General features: G+C 43.0%; 1 protein-coding gene across 1 annotated transcript; it reads right to left on the minus strand.

Moving 5' to 3' along the window:
- Nucleotides 1–10,853: 10,853 nt before the first annotated feature.
- Nucleotides 10,854–15,303, minus strand: tmx1 (thioredoxin-related transmembrane protein 1). Its single transcript, XM_024275735.2, has 8 exons — nucleotides 15,080–15,303; nucleotides 14,771–14,886; nucleotides 13,444–13,489; nucleotides 13,152–13,280; nucleotides 13,030–13,075; nucleotides 12,184–12,285; nucleotides 12,052–12,115; nucleotides 10,854–11,960 (listed from the first exon to the last, which is right to left on the minus strand). The coding sequence occupies exons 1-8, from the start codon at nucleotides 15,268–15,270 to the stop codon at nucleotides 11,767–11,769; spliced, it is 888 nt and encodes a 295-aa protein (XP_024131503.1). The 5' UTR covers nucleotides 15,271–15,303; the 3' UTR covers nucleotides 10,854–11,766.
- Between the last annotated feature and the right edge of the window lie 507 nt (nucleotides 15,304–15,810).

Consider the following 15,810-nt stretch of genomic DNA (forward strand, 5'->3'; position numbering starts at 1 on the left):
TCTGTTAGCAGCTTGGAGCCAATTACCCAGAATGCAAATGTGATTGCCAATAATTAGCCGGAGGATTCCCACAGCTCCACTAACGTTCCCGCCTCACGCTGAGGTTCTGGATCAGACGGATCAAATAAAAGATACATGAAAAATAACATTTTCCGTTTCTGCTCCGAAAAGGTTCAAAGGAGTTTCTGCGTTTCTGTCTGGGTTGATCTGCTGGAATCCTCCGGTTCTTTAGGCGGACGGGTTCAGAGCAGCACCAGAACAGGTTCCGGCCTGTCCTGCATCTCCAGGCCTGATGGGAGCTGACATGCAGGAATGCGTCTGCCTGCAGAGCGTGAAGCCCTGGAAATGTAATCTGTGCTCAGAGCGTGACCAGAGAAGAAGAAGAGAGCGTGGCTTCAAACGGAGGAGAGTCTGCAGGTTCTTTGTGCTGGGTTCACGACCAGAACCAGACGGACGGCAGGTTACGGGTCTCTGCTGAACTTCTGAGTACAATCAGGATTTCTGACAAAACCACATTTATATGAAATGTTTCATAACCAAACTGTTGTGGGTTTTTATCTTTCTGCAGAAACTCCTGCAGGACATTTTGTTTAGAATTAAATGTAGAAACAAATAAATATAATTTTGCATCCAATTTAAATTCTATTCACATACCACAGGGGTCCCCAGGCTACGGCCCGCGGGCCACATCAGGCCCGCCTCCACATTTGGCCCGGCCCCCCACTCAGAAACGCAGATCAAGACCCACATAGAACGTGACTTTTTATTCCACCCTTCAGCAGTCTGAACTATGAGGAGAAAGGAGAGACTAATTACTGGTTTAATAGGGATTCACTTTTTCTTTATTTATGTTTTTTTATTATTTTTCTTCCATACATTTTTTTTTACATCTATAACTTTTCAGCTCTTTCAACTACAAACATATTCAGCTCTTTTGATGCTAGCTTTTTGACTGTTCTGTTACTAAAGATTTATAGGCTATTTTGGAGTTTAGCTAATATTTTAGCCTTATGTTAGCTGTTTTGGCTAAGTTACATATTTACCAGTTTTTTTTTAGGTTAATTTGACCTTTAGCTACTATTTCAGCTACATGCTAGCATTTTAGGCACATTTTGGCTTTTTCTACGTCTTTTTGGCTATTTTGGAGTTTAGCTAATATTTTAGCTACATGCTAGTTATTTGGCTAATTTTGGATTTTTTCTGTTTTTAGGCTAATTTGAACCTTAGCTAATATTTTTTTGCTTTATGCTAGCTGTTTTGGCTAAATTACACATTTTATCAGTTTTTCTAAGGCTAATTTGGCATTTAGCTAAAATTTCAGCTACATGCTAACTCTCATGCAAATTTTGGCTAATTTGGACTCTAGAATTCTCACAGGTATTATATATGGAGAGTTTTTAAAATGTTTTAGAATTATTTTTTTTTAATGTGGCTTTGTGGAAAACCGTAAATGTTTACGTTTAGGCTGTGATTGTTACACTGTTTCTGTTAGCCTACAAACCGACCCCGCCCCCCATCAGAGAACAGTCATGTGACCCTCATTAGTAAAAGCTTTGGGACCCCGACATTTAAAAATAAGTCAGTTTGATGTCTTGTTAAAAGAAAAATAAAGGTTTAAGTTCATGTTCTGGTTTTAGAAACCTGAAACCGACATTCTGGAAGTTTGTTTAAGTCATAATTGATAGTATTAAACATTTCTCAATTGACAATTTCATATGAAAACTTCAAAAAAAAAAAAGGTTCTTGAGGTTAGATGTTCCTCCGGACCTTAAAGGGTCAGAGAACCCCCCTGACCCCCCCACAATCGTTTCCTCTCAGCTCTCACTTCCTGTGTGACTGCACACTGATGGTGGTTAAAACAAACGCACCACCAGCTGAAGGCGTCTGCGGCCTCCAGGACGCCGCAGGAGGACCGACAGCGTCCAGACGGACGTCGCCATGGGAGATCAGGAGGTTTAACCCCTGAGGAATTCTCTGATCAGGACAGAGTTCTGCTGCAGAGCAGAAAGAAAAACTGTTCTTCAGTTTCTGAGTGGAGTTTAGGACAGAACCCTGAAGTCTGAGCTTCAAAGGACAACGAGGCTTTGGGCGTTCAGAGCCCCCGGTCAGGGTCCTGCCCCCCACCCTCCAGTGTCACGTTTCATAACCTCTGAGGGCAAAACTGAAACTTCTGAAAGCTTCAGCTGGTTTGAAGATCAGACAGGAACTATCGCTTTAAAGACGTCCAGCTGGAGTCAAAGCTTCTGTTCTGAAGATCATCAGGAAGTCCTCAACCAGGAGTCAACACGAGAAGATCCATCCGGGTCCATTTCTCACCGACCAGACGGAACCAGAATCATATGTGTTTGTGTTACTGTTAAACTACAGTTTTTTCTGTGCTTTATTCTTAAAAATGAAATAGTTCATAACTTTGACAGAGTCAAAGCATGATTTCCTTTCAGAATAAAAGACATAACAGACCTAAAGATCCACAATAGAGGAGTAAAAGAGTCACGATGGAGGAGTAAAAGAGTCACGATGGAGGGGTAAAAGAGTCACGATGGAGGAGTAAAAGTCACGATGGAGGGTAAAAGAGTCACGATGGAGGTGTAAAAGAGTCACAATGGAGGGGTAAAAGAGTCACGATGGAGGTGTAAAAGAGTCACGATGGAGGGGTAAAAGAGTCACGATGGAGGGGTAAAAGAGTCACGATGGAGGGGTAAAAGAGTCACGATGGAGGGGTAAAAGAGTCACGATGGAGGGGTAAAAGAGTCACGATGGAGGGGTAAAAGAGTCACGATGGAGGGGTAAAAGAGTCACGATGGAGGGGTAAAAGAGTCACGATGGAGGGGTAAAAGAGTCACGATGGAGGGGTAAAAGAGTCACGATGGAGGGGTAAAAGAGTCACGATGGAGGGGTAAAAGAGTCACGATGGAGGGGTAAAAGAGTCACGATGGAGGGGTAAAAGAGTCACGATGGAGGGGTAAAAGAGTCACGATGGAGGGGTAAAAGAGTCACGATGGAGGGGTAAAAGAGTCACGATGGAGGGGTAAAAGAGTCACGATGGAGGGGTAAAAGAGTCACGATGGAGGGGTAAAAGAGTCACGATGGAGGGGTAAAAGAGTCACGATGGAGGGGTAAAAGAGTCACGATGGAGGGGTAAAAGAGTCACGATGGAGGGGTAAAAGAGTCACGATGGAGGGGTAAAAGAGTCACGATGGAGGGGTAAAAGAGTCACGATGGAGGGGTAAAAGAGTCACGATGGAGGGGTAAAAGAGTCACGATGGAGGGGTAAAAGAGTCACGATGGAGGGGTAAAAGAGTCACGATGGAGGGGTAAAAGAGTCACGATGGAGGGGTAAAAGAGTCACGATGGAGGGGTAAAAGAGTCACGATGGAGGGGTAAAAGAGTCACGATGGAGGGGTAAAAGAGTCACGATGGAGGGGTAAAAGAGTCACGATGGAGGGGTAAAAGAGTCACGATGGAGGGGTAAAAGAGTCACGATGGAGGGGTAAAAGAGTCACGATGGAGGGGTAAAAGAGTCACGATGGAGGGGTAAAAGAGTCACGATGGAGGGGTAAAAGAGTCACGATGGAGGGGTAAAAGAGTCACGATGGAGGGGTAAAAGAGTCACGATGGAGGGGTAAAAGAGTCACGATGGAGGGGTAAAAGAGTCACGATGGAGGGGTAAAAGAGTCACGATGGAGGGGTAAAAGAGTCACGATGGAGGGGTAAAAGAGTCACGATGGAGGGGTAAAAGAGTCACGATGGAGGGGTAAAAGAGTCACGATGGAGGGGTAAAAGAGTCACGATGGAGGGGTAAAAGAGTCACGATGGAGGGGTAAAAGAGTCACGATGGAGGGGTAAAAGAGTCACGATGGAGGGGTAAAAGAGTCACGATGGAGGGGTAAAAGAGTCACGATGGAGGGGTAAAAGAGTCACGATGGAGGGGTAAAAGAGTCACGATGGAGGGGTAAAAGAGTCACGATGGAGGGGTAAAAGAGTCACGATGGAGGGGTAAAAGAGTCACGATGGAGGGGTAAAAGAGTCACGATGGAGGGGTAAAAGAGTCACGATGGAGGGGTAAAAGAGTCACGATGGAGGGGTAAAAGAGTCACGATGGAGGGGTAAAAGAGTCACGATGGAGGGGTAAAAGAGTCACGATGGAGGGGTAAAAGAGTCACGATGGAGGGGTAAAAGAGTCACGATGGAGGGGTAAAAGAGTCACGATGGAGGGGTAAAAGAGTCACGATGGAGGGGTAAAAGAGTCACGATGGAGGGGTAAAAGAGTCACGATGGAGGGGTAAAAGAGTCACGATGGAGGGGTAAAAGAGTCACGATGGAGGGGTAAAAGAGTCACGATGGAGGGGTAAAAGAGTCACGATGGAGGGGTAAAAGAGTCACGATGGAGGGGTAAAAGAGTCACGATGGAGGGGTAAAAGAGTCACGATGGAGGGGTAAAAGAGTCACGATGGAGGGGTAAAAGAGTCACGATGGAGGGGTAAAAGAGTCACGATGGAGGGGTAAAAGAGTCACGATGGAGGGGTAAAAGAGTCACGATGGAGGGGTAAAAGAGTCACGATGGAGGGGTAAAAGAGTCACGATGGAGGGGTAAAAGAGTCACGATGGAGGGGTAAAAGAGTCACGATGGAGGGGTAAAAGAGTCACGATGGAGGGGTAAAAGAGTCACGATGGAGGGGTAAAAGAGTCACGATGGAGGGGTAAAAGAGTCACGATGGAGGGGTAAAAGAGTCACGATGGAGGGGTAAAAGAGTCACGATGGAGGGGTAAAAGAGTCACGATGGAGGGGTAAAAGAGTCACGATGGAGGGGTAAAAGAGTCACGATGGAGGGGTAAAAGAGTCACGATGGAGGGGTAAAAGAGTCACGATGGAGGGGTAAAAGAGTCACGATGGAGGGGTAAAAGAGTCACGATGGAGGGGTAAAAGAGTCACGATGGAGGGGTAAAAGAGTCACGATGGAGGGGTAAAAGAGTCACGATGGAGGGGTAAAAGAGTCACGATGGAGGGGTAAAAGAGTCACGATGGAGGGGTAAAAGAGTCACGATGGAGGGGTAAAAGAGTCACGATGGAGGGGTAAAAGAGTCACGATGGAGGGGTAAAAGAGTCACGATGGAGGGGTAAAAGAGTCACGATGGAGGGGTAAAAGAGTCACGATGGAGGGGTAAAAGAGTCACGATGGAGGGGTAAAAGAGTCACGATGGAGGGGTAAAAGAGTCACGATGGAGGGGTAAAAGAGTCACGATGGAGGGGTAAAAGAGTCACGATGGAGGGGTAAAAGAGTCACGATGGAGGGGTAAAAGAGTCACGATGGAGGGGTAAAAGAGTCACGATGGAGGGGTAAAAGAGTCACGATGGAGGGGTAAAAGAGTCACGATGGAGGGGTAAAAGAGTCACGATGGAGGGGTAAAAGAGTCACGATGGAGGGGTAAAAGAGTCACGATGGAGGGGTAAAAGAGTCACGATGGAGGGGTAAAAGAGTCACGATGGAGGGGTAAAAGAGTCACGATGGAGGGGTAAAAGAGTCACGATGGAGGGGTAAAAGAGTCACGATGGAGGGGTAAAAGAGTCACGATGGAGGGGTAAAAGAGTCACGATGGAGGGGTAAAAGAGTCACGATGGAGGAGTAAAAGAGTCACGATGGAGGTGTAAAAGAGTCACGATGGAGGGAAAAGAGTCACGATGGAGGGGTAAAAGAGTCACGATGGAGGTGTAAAAGAGTCACGATGGAGGGGTAAAAGAGTGAGCAGCCTCAGCAGCGTTCAGACTCTTGTCCTAAACGCTGAAATAAAACCACAGAAGAAGAAAGCTCCAGTCTGCAGGTCAACAGTCGTTTACGTGTCGCGGACATGAATCTGACTCGGTCTGCTGTGATTCATCATATAAACACGTTGGTCTGATTTCTGCTGAAGCTGCAGAAGAAGACGCCGATAAACGACCTCCATCTATTTTGTTTTTCTTCTCTGCCCTGAACGAGGTCACAGGGGGGCGGAGTCTATCCCAGCTGCCTCAGGACAAATGCTGCTGCACCTTGGACACGTGCACACGTACATGCACACACACACACAAGTAGGAGACAGTCAGAAGCCATGGAGTTCTCAGCCCTGAACCACGATGACCTTCACGCCACGCTGCAGCCTGCATGATGACTCGCTCAAGTAAATGAATCTTTTCTGAACTGAGGACGGTTAACAACATGGAAGGTCTTCAATCAACCTCTGGAGTTTGTTTTTGGAATGTGGGAGGAGCCTCCAGATGATCATAATTAATAACTTCATGTCAAAGTGTGACTTGGAGCCTCTTGATCTTCATAATTAAAGTGAATGGAATAAAGTGGTAAACAAACGAGTGAAACCTCCAGTTTTCTGTCGTGACGGTAAAGAGGTTTAAAGACCTCAGCGTAAACATCTCTGGACCTTCATGAAGCCCTCCATTATTCCGGACTCTTCTCCTTAAAATACATGTTGACAAACAGCAGAGTCTGCAATTAGCAGAGCTCTGCGTCGGAGACGGAGGTCTGACCGGGTTCAGTCCAAACCACTGAAACCTGTAATTACCTCACGAGGAGGAGGCGCCGCTCTGCCAGGCCGGAGCGTGACGCAGAAAATAGCTCACGTCTCCTCCCAACAGCTGCAGAACAACAAGGAGACTCCATCTTCTGTCTGAGTCCCAGCAGACGACGACAGAAATGCAGCAGGAAGCAGAGAGTCGGTCCAGAGATCCTGGAGGCCGAAGAAACTCAATCGAACGGGTGGCGAAATCCCAAACAGTCCTGAGGTCGCGGGGGAACAGGATCCACATGAACACTCTAAAACGACATTTTAAAACCTTTAGCATAATTATGAACTAGATATATAGCATTACCTGTGATAATGCTGGAGTGAATGCTGGAGGCTGAAGATGCTGAAACTGAAAGTTACCTAAAATATGAGCTAAAGGCCAAATTAGCCTAAAAAATAAGGTTGTGTCTGAATTCCCTCTAATCACTATATAGGGCGATCCACATTCTCTACAGCTGTCTGAACCTCCTAATCCCAAATTCTCAATCAAAATTTCCCAGAAGTCTTTGTGAAAAACTAGCGTCCATCAATGCTCACTAGATTAGCAAATATAGACCACAATGCATTGCGGTCGAACAATTTCAAACAATAAAACGTGTTTAAACATAATATTTGAATAAACCATCCAGATTTTCACCATCAGAACACAGTGGAGTCATAAATAAACATCATAAAATGTTCGTATTTATTTTCACTTTGTGAAATCAATTATGTCATGTCCGATCTTTAGAAAAACGAAAGAAAAGTAGTGAGGATGGTCTACGAATCACCTTTAAAATCCAGGGAACTACATAGTCCCGCACATATAGTTTTTTAGTAGTTAGGGGGGAATTTGGACACAACCTAAAAAATAAATAAATAGATAAAATAAAACTTATGCTAGCCAAAACAGCTAACATGTATCTAAAAACAGCTAAACCCCAAAATATCCCAGAAAACTGAAAAAAGCCCAAATTAGCCAAAACAGCTAACATGTAGCTGAAATATTAACTAAACTCCAAAATAGTCCAGAGAGTCCACAAAGTGAAAATCAAATCAACATAAACATTTAATAACATTTATTTGTGAATCCACTGTGTTCTAATGAGGAAAACATTGATGTTTAATTAAAAAATAGAAATAGAAACTGAAATTTTGAGTCTTGAAACCTAAAAAAACAGAACATTTGAAGCTGAAAATAATGAAGTTTATTTTTTGAATTTCAGAAAGTTTTAAACATTACATTTACAGTTACATTTTTTGGGTTTTAAACATTTATGCCCCCAAACTGGCTCCATACAGAACCAGCTGCAGAGGTCTGAGCGTCCCGCCTTAAAGCCGAGGTCACAGAAACCTCTCGCTGAGGTCAGAAGCTGAATCCTCCTTCACCTGAACTCTCCACTGAGCTGAGGAGACCATCCGTGACAGAACATTAAGACCGTCTGCGTCTCAGCTCTCCTGCTTTGGTTGATCTCCAAATCCTAATAAATAATCTCTCTAAATGTATTGGTGTTAATCCTCACATCACAGGAATTAGTGTAATCAGATTACTATGATCCTTCCGTAGGATCAGCTCAAACAGGCAGGATTATATATATATATATATATTGAAAATAATGACTTTGGTTGAATAAAAAGTTGATGTATTTTCCTGTTTGATGGATTGTTTCTGTTTTTCATCTGAATGTGTCAAACGTTAACATTTGCTTTTATTTAGGCAACATTTCACTAAAGTACATAATCTGTTTCTTCATTTATTATTTACTCCAGTTTTCTACAGTCAAATTTATTAGAAGTCAGAAGTTAACAGAGAAAGCCACTGAGGAGATTCTTGTTTAAATCTCATTAAATCTCCTCAGCTGTTTGTTTTGAATAAAACTCAAAGTTTTTTGTCTTTGTTCTGTTTTAGTGGAAAGCAGAAGAGGGGCGGGGCTTCTGTGCGCCATGACCACATTCTTCTGGAGATCGACCTGCAGACTGAAGTGGAGACTCAACAGAAAGCTTTGTGTTCGTTTCTGTCCTTCAGCCTCCATGTAATTATCAGGTCTGAAGGAAGTGGCGCCTCAGCTGGGTGGAGTGGGCGGAGTCAGGACAGGAAGTGGCGCCTCAGCTGGGTGGAGTGGGCGGAGTCAGGACAGGAACCACGAGAGGTGGACCTTACTGTGGTGGATGGAAAAGAAAATCAGAGTTTTAAAACGTTCTTCTTCTTCTTGTGTTTTCTTCTAACAATAGAAACATTTGACATCAAACAGAAAAACAAGTTTGTTCTGAAACTGAAGCAGAAACTTTTCTGTTTTCACATATTTCATTTATAGATGTTTTGTTTCATTTTTATGATTTTTATTTCAGTTAAAGATTTCTGTTTGTGTTCTTAATGTTTTTACAGTATTTTTGAGGACCCCCCCCCCTCGTTTGCTGACACATTTACTTTATTAAAATCCACAAATTGATCATTGATTCTGTTTTTACTTTTAAAATAATTATTAGATTTTGTTTCTGTTTCAACAGCAGTGAAGAATAATTATTTCTTAAACATATTTTTGAGTTGTTTGTATTGAACTTTTCTAATATTATATTTTTGTTTTGTATTTTTTCAAGCATTTAATAAAAAAGGTAGTTTGTTAAAAAACTTCAGCTAATTTAGTTCTGATTATTTTTATAAAGTTACATTTTTGTCAAATTTCCCTTAAATTTGTTGATTTGTTTCAAACTAAAGTTTTTTTTTCTTATTATATTTAACTTCTAAAACACCAGCAGGATAAATGACTATTTTAAAAATGTTTCAACGTTTTTTATTTAATTTTATTATAAATATGCTGTGAAATGGGGGTGTGGCCTAAACAGAAACGTGTTTCCCGCTCATTTGAACTCGATGACATCATATGAGCTGAAATGAAGATGATGACGAAGGATAAAATATAAAACTTTTTATTTTTCTGAATTATAATCAAAAAGATCCTGAAGTTTTATTTTTAATTTAGGCAAAATTTCATGAAAACAAAATCACATTTTAAATATAAAATGTTTGAATTCTGTTCATTTAAATCAGAAATATTTCAAAACTATCTGATCTTTGAAAAACACAAAAACATTTTTAGTTTTTATAGTAAAAATCTGTGAATCTTGAGGGTTGGTCAAACAAACTGTTTTGTGTTATTTTGTTTTTTTATTCATTTTCTCCTTCATATGATCTTCTCTCTTTATTTGGTTCGTATTCTTCTGTATTTTCTAAACATACAAAAAACAATTTTAAAGAATTGACTTTTCTATTTTCGTCTCTACAGTGAAGAAAGTTCAGCTGAAACCTGAAAAACAGTTTGTGAAAAATGAAAACATCATCTGGATTCATCCTGATGAATCTGTTATTTCACTGAGTTTCACATCCGAACCGCAGAAACCAGATATTCATGTGACTTTATTTATGTTTAGTTTGGGAGAAACTCTTCAAATAAACCTCCAAACGTTCTTTAAAGTTCTCTCGGAGTAAAGTCTGACTTCATTCTCCATGTTTGACTTTCGGAGCATCTTTGGACAAAAGTGAGATTTGGACGATGAAGAACCAAATGATCTGCAGCGGAGAAATGAGCGGGAACGAGTCTGTGGATCCGTCTGTGCAGCAGCATCATTAGCAGGCTGCTCAGCGGGGGAGGGGGGTCCATCAGACTCCACCCCTCCAGCACTGAGTGGGGGTGTCACAGGCAGCAGCCGCAGAGGCGGAGCCAGAAACGACCTCATGCTGAGACCGCCAGATTCAACGTTTAGATCCAACCTGCAGACTCAAGATCAGGGAATCTGATCAGGTTTAATCTGCTAGATGAGGAATGTTGGAACCAGCAGACTCCGCCTACTATTATTGAGGCATCTCATTGGTCAGTTTATAACTCGAACTACAAAAAATATATATCATGAAAAGAAGATGTTTCAAAGGTTTCAGATCCAGAATGTTTCTTCTGATCAACAGAACGACTGAGAACAGCTGCTCATGTCTCCATAGAACATCAGGGGGAGGAGTCACTCAGTCCAGTTCTCATGTGCAGTTCATGGTCTGATTCAAACTCTGCAGCATTTTGGGCAGAACATCCCAGAATGAAGACAACAGTGACCTCTGCTGGCAAACAGGAGGATCTGCAGCAGGAAGAGTCTATTACTTTAGCTGAACATTCGTCTAACATATTTGAAATATATTAAAGATTTGAAAACAACAATCATATTTCTGTGAAAACATTGACAATTTTCAGTTGAGTTTATCAGATGTTTCAAATGTGAGATTTCTGCAGAAGTTTCTGTTTTTAAGGCTGAAAATCAGTCAGACTTCCTGTTTCCAGAAGTAAATCTTTATTTAAAGAGCGCTGAGAGACGCTCAGAGAAGATGCTACAAGCCATAAATATGGTTAGAAAGAAAACGTTAAATAAACAGAGCAAAGAAAGACCGAAACGTGTGACCCGACCCGACCCGACGGAGATCCTCTCTGCAAATACTGGATCCAGTTCTGGGAGAGCAGCACGGTTCTGGAGCGGATCAGAGGGGGTTCTGGAGTGGGTCAGAGGGGGTTCTGGAGCGGGTCAGAGGGGGGTTCTGGAGCGGGTCAGAGGGGGGTTCTGGAGCGGGTCATTGAGGGTTCTGGAGCGGGTCAGAAGAGGGTTCTGGAGCCAGAACAGTCTGAGCGTCAGGACTGAGACGGACTTTTCAGCGTAGATCCAGAACCGGCAGGTCCACTCACAAGTTCTTCAAGCAAACGATGAGAAACATTCAAAACGCTTTTATTCTGAAATACAAAGGAAAGTGGGAGGAGCTAAAACTGAAGCAGGTTCACAGCCGGACTGAAGATCCTCCGTGGAGGACGGCGGTGAAGCGGCGGTGAGACGGCGGCGTCCTCAGACTGAAGAGCAGCTCCTGCAGGAGGACCTAAAGGCAGCGATTCTGTATTTGTGATCAATCGATCGATCAATCGTTAGGCCCCGCCCCCTCCCACGTCTGCAGGAACTTCCAGGTTAAAAAAGCAAATAAAGGAACTGAACGCGCCACAAATAAAATCCACGTTTTACACCAAAGAACTTTGTTTTTCAAAAACGATGCATAGAACGACCAGCAAACCCGGAGGAGCTCGGCCCCGCCCACTTCCACGGCGTTTGCTGGTCCTGGGGGGGAGAGTCTGAGCGCTCCGACAGGAGAGGGGAGGGGGCGAGTAGGGAGGAGTCCACGGCGCCCTGCTCAGGAGCTCCGCCCCTCTAAGTGTCCTCCTCCTCCTCCTCCTGGCGGTTCCCCACCGCCCGCTTCCTCACAGCGTCGTCGGCGTAAGGCGGCTTCATCTCCGCAGGCCCCGGCCTCCTTCTCCAGCCGTCGTAATCTTCGTCGTCCTCTTCCTCTCCATCCGCCTCCTGACCTTCGTCCGGGAGCGGGATCGTCGGGATGTTCCGGTACTCTGCAGAACCACACACAGACATGAGCAGGCGTTCCCGAGCCGCCGCCGCCACCAGCAGCACCGGCGCCGCTCCAGCGCGTTACAAACTCACTCTGGTGGTAATCCGGGGAAAACCTTCTGGACGGGAAGACGAAGTCTGCGATGAAGACGAGGAGCTGCAGAGGAAAACTCATTTAGAAGCTTTTCAGGATCATCCGGATCTCAGAACCAGAACCAGACTCACCAGACCCAAAGCCAGACCCAAGAACAGCGTGACCAGACCGAAGATCACGTAGGAGCCCCACACGGGGATGCCCAGGCTGTCCGTCATGTAGTTATGGCAACGCTGCAAAACAACAGGATTCACTGACCACGCCCCCTCACATCACTTCCTGTTCTGACTCCGCCTCCAGCACAAAAACCAGCAAACCAGTTCACCGTTTGAATATGGAGACAGAAAATATAATAAACGGTAATTTATATTAAAATCAGCAGGAAGTCAGAAAAAAGGAAACATGAAAACATTATAAAAAAAATTAGTTTAAAATCTAAAACTGATAGAAATTAATAATGTTCAAACTGTATAAAATCACAGAAATCATCCAAAATCAATATTACATTTCAAAATATTGACATTTATTTCCGATTTTAATATTTTTCCAAGATTTTCTTTATTAGATGTGAAATATAAATGAAACTAAAACCATTTTCTGAGGTCGTGTGACATGAAGAACAGCGTTCTGGACGCAAATTAATCTTATTTTAAAAACATTTAGTTTGCAGCTTAATTCATGTTAAATAACCTTTAAAACCATAAACAAACCGTAAAACTAAACCTTTATAAAATCACCTGCATTAAATCATATTCATTTGATTAAAAATAAATCCCACATAAACTTAGTATTTTTGACCCTGTCACCTTGCCATACCTGTACCAAAGTGTTAACTATTTTAATCCTTTGCAGGAACAGTAGTGCTTAACTTCCTAAATAATACATTTGTGCTTAACTGAATAAAAATGAAGGAACCCTCATGAAATGATTTTATCCTGTTAAAATCCATCATGTTGATGATCTTTTCCTCGACTCACCCGGATGAACATGGAGAGTTTAAACAGAGCCGACATCAAGTTCATCCTGCAGGAAGAAGATCAGAGTCTAAGGTTCCTCAACAACAAACACACTTTAAAAACGCTCCTCTAGATGAACTCACAGGAATGAAGACGGACCAAACCACGAGGAGATGGGCTCCAACGTCTTCCATTTCTGCTCATCGACGAAGGCGAGGAAGTCGTCTTTGGTCCGCGGGCCCTGGTACCGCCGGAAGACGCCGTCCTTACAACTGGAACCGTTTGATCAGAAATGATGTGAGGAACGATGCAGCCAAAACATTTATGGAATATTTCATCATTTCCTGCAAAAACATGAAATGCTTCCGCAGATCGTCTGTTTCTGTTAGCAACAAACACACAAACAGGAAGTGAAGAAAACGCCGCAGAACTCACTGGTAGATGGTAGGAAGTGAAGTTATGATGAATCTGCCGCTCAGACCTGCCAGAGGACAAACGGACTCATTACTTCAGTGTTTCTACATTCCTCTTATGAGCTTCTCTGAACCTGAAAACCAACAGGAACGTCTGAGCTTCACTTTAAATCCTCGGGTTTGTTACTTCCTGTTTTTCAGTTTTCTTAGAGAGTAAATGACCCCAAAGATGCAGGACGGTCCGTGAACTCAGAGTCCACTGACTCAAAATTCAGAGTTGATTCAATCAACTTGAAGTTGTTGGAACCAGAATGAGGTGAGAGCGTCGCGACCATAAAAAGCTCTGATTAATGGATCAAAGACAGCAGGATTCACCATGGCAACGGGAACAAACACCTTCGGGCTTCATACTTCGACAGGAATGGATGAGTTCCTACAAGTATATGCGACTACGAGAACATAGTGAAGATCAACAGTTACAGCAGTAAAACAGAGAAAATGTCTGCAGTTAATGCGAACGTCTACAATTTAATCATTTCAAATAATGAATAAATAATCATGTCAGGAAGGTCATTCTGTCAGGAATGGTTTTTGATCTGTCAATATTTTAACCAGTAATCTCTGTAATCACATGAATGAACGTTTTTCTCCGTTTCTGAAACCCAAAACTCAGAGTTTCCTTAACTCAGAGTTTCAACAAAAGCTGCTTCTTGAAAGGAGCCCCAGGAAGTTAAAGACTAAAGTGTTGACAGAATCTGAAGAAAAAGTAAGTTAAGTGTTGCAGCATCAGTTTCATTCCATTCTGGGAATTTTAGGGAAAATTCAGAGGAAAATGTTGTGATGCTGCAACTGTCTCCACCTCAGGCAGAAAAATGATGGATTTACAGATTGTTTTAACTTAAGATATAGATAAGGTTTTCATTATGATTTTATCATCCAATCTATCAGAGAAAATCTTACAGAATGTAGAAAAACAAACTAATCTAGAGTAAAATGTATTCATAAAACTGTAATTTCTCTTTTCTAAATAAAATATGAATATAAACCGCCTGGTCTCGTTTTATCCTGATTAAGATCTTACCCCCTTTAAGGTGGGCTGATGGACCGGTCCTTTTCAGGTATGATCAGAACTTTGAAAGAACTTTTGCTGAAAAGTCTCAAGTAGAAATTAAGGATTAATTTCGTGTCATGATTTTCTTACAAATTTAGAAGGTTGCTTATGTTTTCTAGTCCAGATTATTTTTACGGGAAACTGAGGATTTTATTTTGTAAAGGGGATCAGAGCATCAGTCTCGTGCCCACTTCCTGCTGAGCTCTTCCGGGTGTCCCGCGTGCAGGTCCAGACCCACCTGGCTGCTCCGTCACGTCCACTTTGGCCACATTGATGCCCATGTCGTCCCCCCAGTCCGCGAAGTCCTTCCACACCGGCTGCAGCTGCTGGCACGCCGGGCACCACGGAGCGTAACTGCGGGGCGACAGCGGACAAGCCGGGCTGACATTAACCCGCGAACCCGGAAAACTCAACCCTCCAGCTCCGTAGAGGAGGCTCTGTCCTCCGTGATGAAATGTTTTTTTACGGCTATGTGAGGATAAATCAGGCGCCGCTTCACACAGACACTCTGAGCGGAGTTAGCACCGAGCGTTAGCGGGACACTCACAATTCAATCATCCACTCTCCCGCCAGGATTTTGTCCCAGTTCGCGTCCGTCACCTCCTTCAAACTGTCCGGTTTGGTCCAGGCCGGAACCGCCGCCGCAGACAGGCCGAGGAGGACGAGCCAAAGCCCGGCTCCGAGCTTCTGGGAGCAGGAGGACATCATGCTGCTACCAGCAGCTAGCATCCGCGCCATGTCTACTTCCGGTTTGCGCGATGACGTCACTAGCCAGGACCTTGCCCCGTTATTTTTAACTGTAATTATTTAGAGTAAAGGAAAATATATTCTTTCATTTATTAATATTTTTATTCACGACGTTTGGTTTAATAGAAACGAAAAAAGTAACGTTTGCAAATACAATCAGTGCACGCGCTCAAGAACTTCCGCTTTGTGTAACACGCATGCGCTAAATCTGTGCATTTGTAGTTTTTAGAAATTCTTTATTCACTCATCATTATCAATGATTTTTATGTCAGAAAAAAACAAAACAAGCAATTTTTGCACATTTTCCTAATCAAAAGAAATAATTTAATATAACTTATGCATTATGTTAATAAATTTGCATGTTTATTTGTAAAAAACACTTCAACTTAATCAGAAAACAAGTCTTTAAATGCAGAAAAATAATTCTCATTTTGTGTTTTTAGCTGAAATCGAGGTGGCACAAAATATTTCCATCTTGACCCAGAAATCCCATAATAAAGTTATAAACTGCATCACTTTTCACAGGATAAA

The sequence above is a fragment of the Oryzias melastigma genome, linkage group LG22, assembly GCF_002922805.2.
Source record: "Oryzias melastigma strain HK-1 linkage group LG22, ASM292280v2, whole genome shotgun sequence".
Classification (NCBI taxonomy): Eukaryota; Metazoa; Chordata; class Actinopteri; order Beloniformes; family Adrianichthyidae; genus Oryzias; species Oryzias melastigma.

Coding starts and splice junctions, on each gene's coding strand:
- tmx1 (XM_024275735.2), bottom strand. CDS start 15,270: ATGGCGCGGATGCTAGCTGCTGGTAGCAGCATGATGTCCTCCTGCTCC. Junction 14,887..15,079: donor GGAGAGTGGATGATTGAATT/GTGAGTGTCCCG, acceptor GTCGCCCCGCAG/TTACGCTCCGTGGTGCCCGG. Junction 13,076..13,151: donor TTTGGTCCGTCTTCATTCCT/GTGAGTTCATCT, acceptor TTCTTCCTGCAG/GATGAACTTGATGTCGGCTC.